At 60.4% G+C, this 497-nt stretch overlaps 1 protein-coding gene across 1 annotated transcript in view; it reads left to right on the top strand.

The window, feature by feature from the left end:
• Positions 1 to 497, top strand: part of EMH_0056760 (uncharacterized protein) — a gene marked incomplete at both ends in the record, with an annotated part of 1,882 nt that overhangs the window by 459 nt on the left and 926 nt on the right. Inside the window, one exon of the mRNA XM_013497392.1 lies at positions 17 to 497. Coding sequence (XP_013352846.1) covers positions 17 to 497 — 481 coding nt within the window. The remainder of the gene's footprint in view (positions 1 to 16) is intronic.

Raw genomic sequence — 497 nt, 5'->3', positions numbered from 1 at the left:
GCGTGCAGCAGCTCAGGTGTCTAGGGATCTCCTCTTCTCCTTCCCGAGCCAGTCTCTGCAGCAGCAGCAGTTCGATGCTCCTATCCATCATTCTTCTCCTTCCACTGCAGCAGGGCAGCTCACCTCACCTGCAGCAGCAGCAGCAGCAGCAGCAGCAGCAAGAGCCGATGCAGCAGCAGCAGCAGCAGCAGAAGGGGAGTTTGCTGCTGCAGCAGCAGATGTCTCATCGCCATGCGGCCTTCCTCTCAGTCCCTGCGGCCTCAAAAATATTTCGCTTTCTCCTGCTGCTGCTGCAGTGGGGCAGCAGCAGCTTTTTGCTGATGCAGCAGCAGCAGAAGCCGAAGCAGAAGCAGCAGCAGCAGCAGCAGCAGCAGCAGCAGATGCTGCAGCAGCAGATCCTGTGCTGCTGCAGCGCCCCTTCCGCAGCCGCCGCGATATGGTGTCTTCGGTCCCCTCATGGGGCCTCAAAGGAGCAGAGACAGCAGCAGCAGCAGCAC

The sequence above is a fragment of the Eimeria mitis genome, genomic scaffold (genome assembly GCF_000499745.2).
Source record: "Eimeria mitis Houghton genomic scaffold, Emh_scaff2644, whole genome shotgun sequence".
In the NCBI taxonomy this organism is placed as follows: Eukaryota; Apicomplexa; class Conoidasida; order Eucoccidiorida; family Eimeriidae; genus Eimeria; species Eimeria mitis.
This window is presented reverse-complemented; position numbering and strand designations above follow the sequence as displayed.